General features: G+C 56.4%; 1 protein-coding gene across 1 annotated transcript in view; it reads right to left on the reverse strand.

Moving 5' to 3' along the window:
* Positions 1 to 232: 232 nt before the first annotated feature.
* The window catches only part of LOC118159369 (zinc finger protein 696-like), a gene marked incomplete at its 5' end in the record, with an annotated part of 2,854 nt that continues 1,486 nt past the window's right edge, over positions 233 to 1,600 (reverse strand). The window contains 2 exons of the mRNA XM_035313962.1: positions 233 to 777; positions 833 to 990. Coding sequence (XP_035169853.1) covers positions 850 to 990 — 141 coding nt within the window. The remainder of the gene's footprint in view (positions 778 to 832; positions 991 to 1,600) is intronic.

Below are 1,600 nucleotides of genomic sequence, written 5' to 3' on the forward strand. Positions count from 1 at the left end.
TAGGGAACCTGGTTTCTAGGGGATCCCGTATATGGGAGATCCAGTATATAGGGGGATCTGGTCCGTGGGGGATCTAGTCTGTAGGGGATCCAATATATATGGGGATCTGGTCTCTAGGGGATCTGGTCTCTAGGGGATCCCGTATACAGGGGAATCTGGTCTATAGGGGATCCGGTCTATAGGGGATCTGGTTTATAATTGACCCAGTAATTGACCCGGGATCTGGTTTTTGGGGGATCCAGGATATAGGAGATCCAGTACACACGGGAATCCGGTCCATTGGGAACCTGGTTTCTAGGGGATCCCGTATATAGGAGATCCGGTATACATGGGAACCTGGTCTATAGGGGATCTGGTCTATAGGGGATCTGGTTTACGGGGAATCCAGTTTAGATGGGATCCAGGGTATGGGGGATCCGATATATATGGGATCTGGTTTATAGGGAATCCGGTTTACTGGGATCCTGTACACACAGGAGCCACTATATACGGAGTGCGCTACATCGGGGATCCATTATAGAGGGGATCCAGTGCGTGGGGGATCCGAAACATAGAGGATCTGGTCCAACACAGACAGGATCTGACATATAGGGGATCCAATACAGACGGGGGGGGCGGACATACACGGGATCCGGTCCCTGCGGGATCGGCTCTGTAGGGTACCTGGTCTTTAGGGGATCCACTTCCTAGGGGATCTGGATTTTAGGGCTCCTGGTTTTTAGGGGATCCGTTTTCAGGGGATCTGTTTTTTCGGGGATCCGGTTTTTCGGGGATCCGGTTTCCAGGGGATCCGGTGCTTGAGGGATCTGACCCCACCCCCCCAACCCCCTCCCCACCCCCCCCCCATCGTTAAGGGGCCGGATCCGGCGGCGGCTCCCCCGGGCCCTTCTCCTCCCCCCGCCGCCGGCGCCGCGCGGCACCACCAGTAACACCAGTAACACCACCAGCAGCACCAGTAACACCAGTAACACCACCAGCACCACCAGTAACACCACCAGCACCAGCACTACTGGCACCACTGCCACCAGTATGACCACCACCAGCACCGGTACAACCACCAGTACCACCAGCACCACCAGTGGCACCAGCACCGAATCGCCGCCCACATCCTGCCCGCGGCACTGCGCCACCACCGCAGCCCTCCCCGTTGTGCCGTGTGGCACCGGTACCAGTACCAGTAGTACCAGTACCAGTAGTACCAGTACCAGTAGTACCAGTGCCAATAGTGCTGATACTGGTGCCAGTAGTGCCAGTACCGGTGCCAGTAGCACCAGTACCACTGCCAGTAGTACCAGTGCCGGTAGCGCTGATACTGGTGCCAGTAGTACCGATACCAGTGCCAGTAGTGCTGGTACCGCTGCCAGTAGTACCAGTACCAGTAGTACCAGTACCAGTAGTACCAGTACCAGTAGTACCAGTAGCGCTGATACTGGTGCCAGTAGCACCGATACCGCTGCCAGTAGTACTGATACTGGTGCCAGTAGTACCAGTACCAGTGCCAGTAGCACCAACGCCGCTGCCAGTAGTACCGATACCAGTACCAGTAGCACCAGTACCAGTACCAGCAGCGCTGATACTGGTGCCAGTAGCACCGATACCG

This window comes from Oxyura jamaicensis, unplaced genomic scaffold, assembly GCF_011077185.1.
Source record: "Oxyura jamaicensis isolate SHBP4307 breed ruddy duck unplaced genomic scaffold, BPBGC_Ojam_1.0 oxyUn_random_OJ69959, whole genome shotgun sequence".
Classification (NCBI taxonomy): domain Eukaryota; kingdom Metazoa; phylum Chordata; class Aves; order Anseriformes; family Anatidae; genus Oxyura; species Oxyura jamaicensis.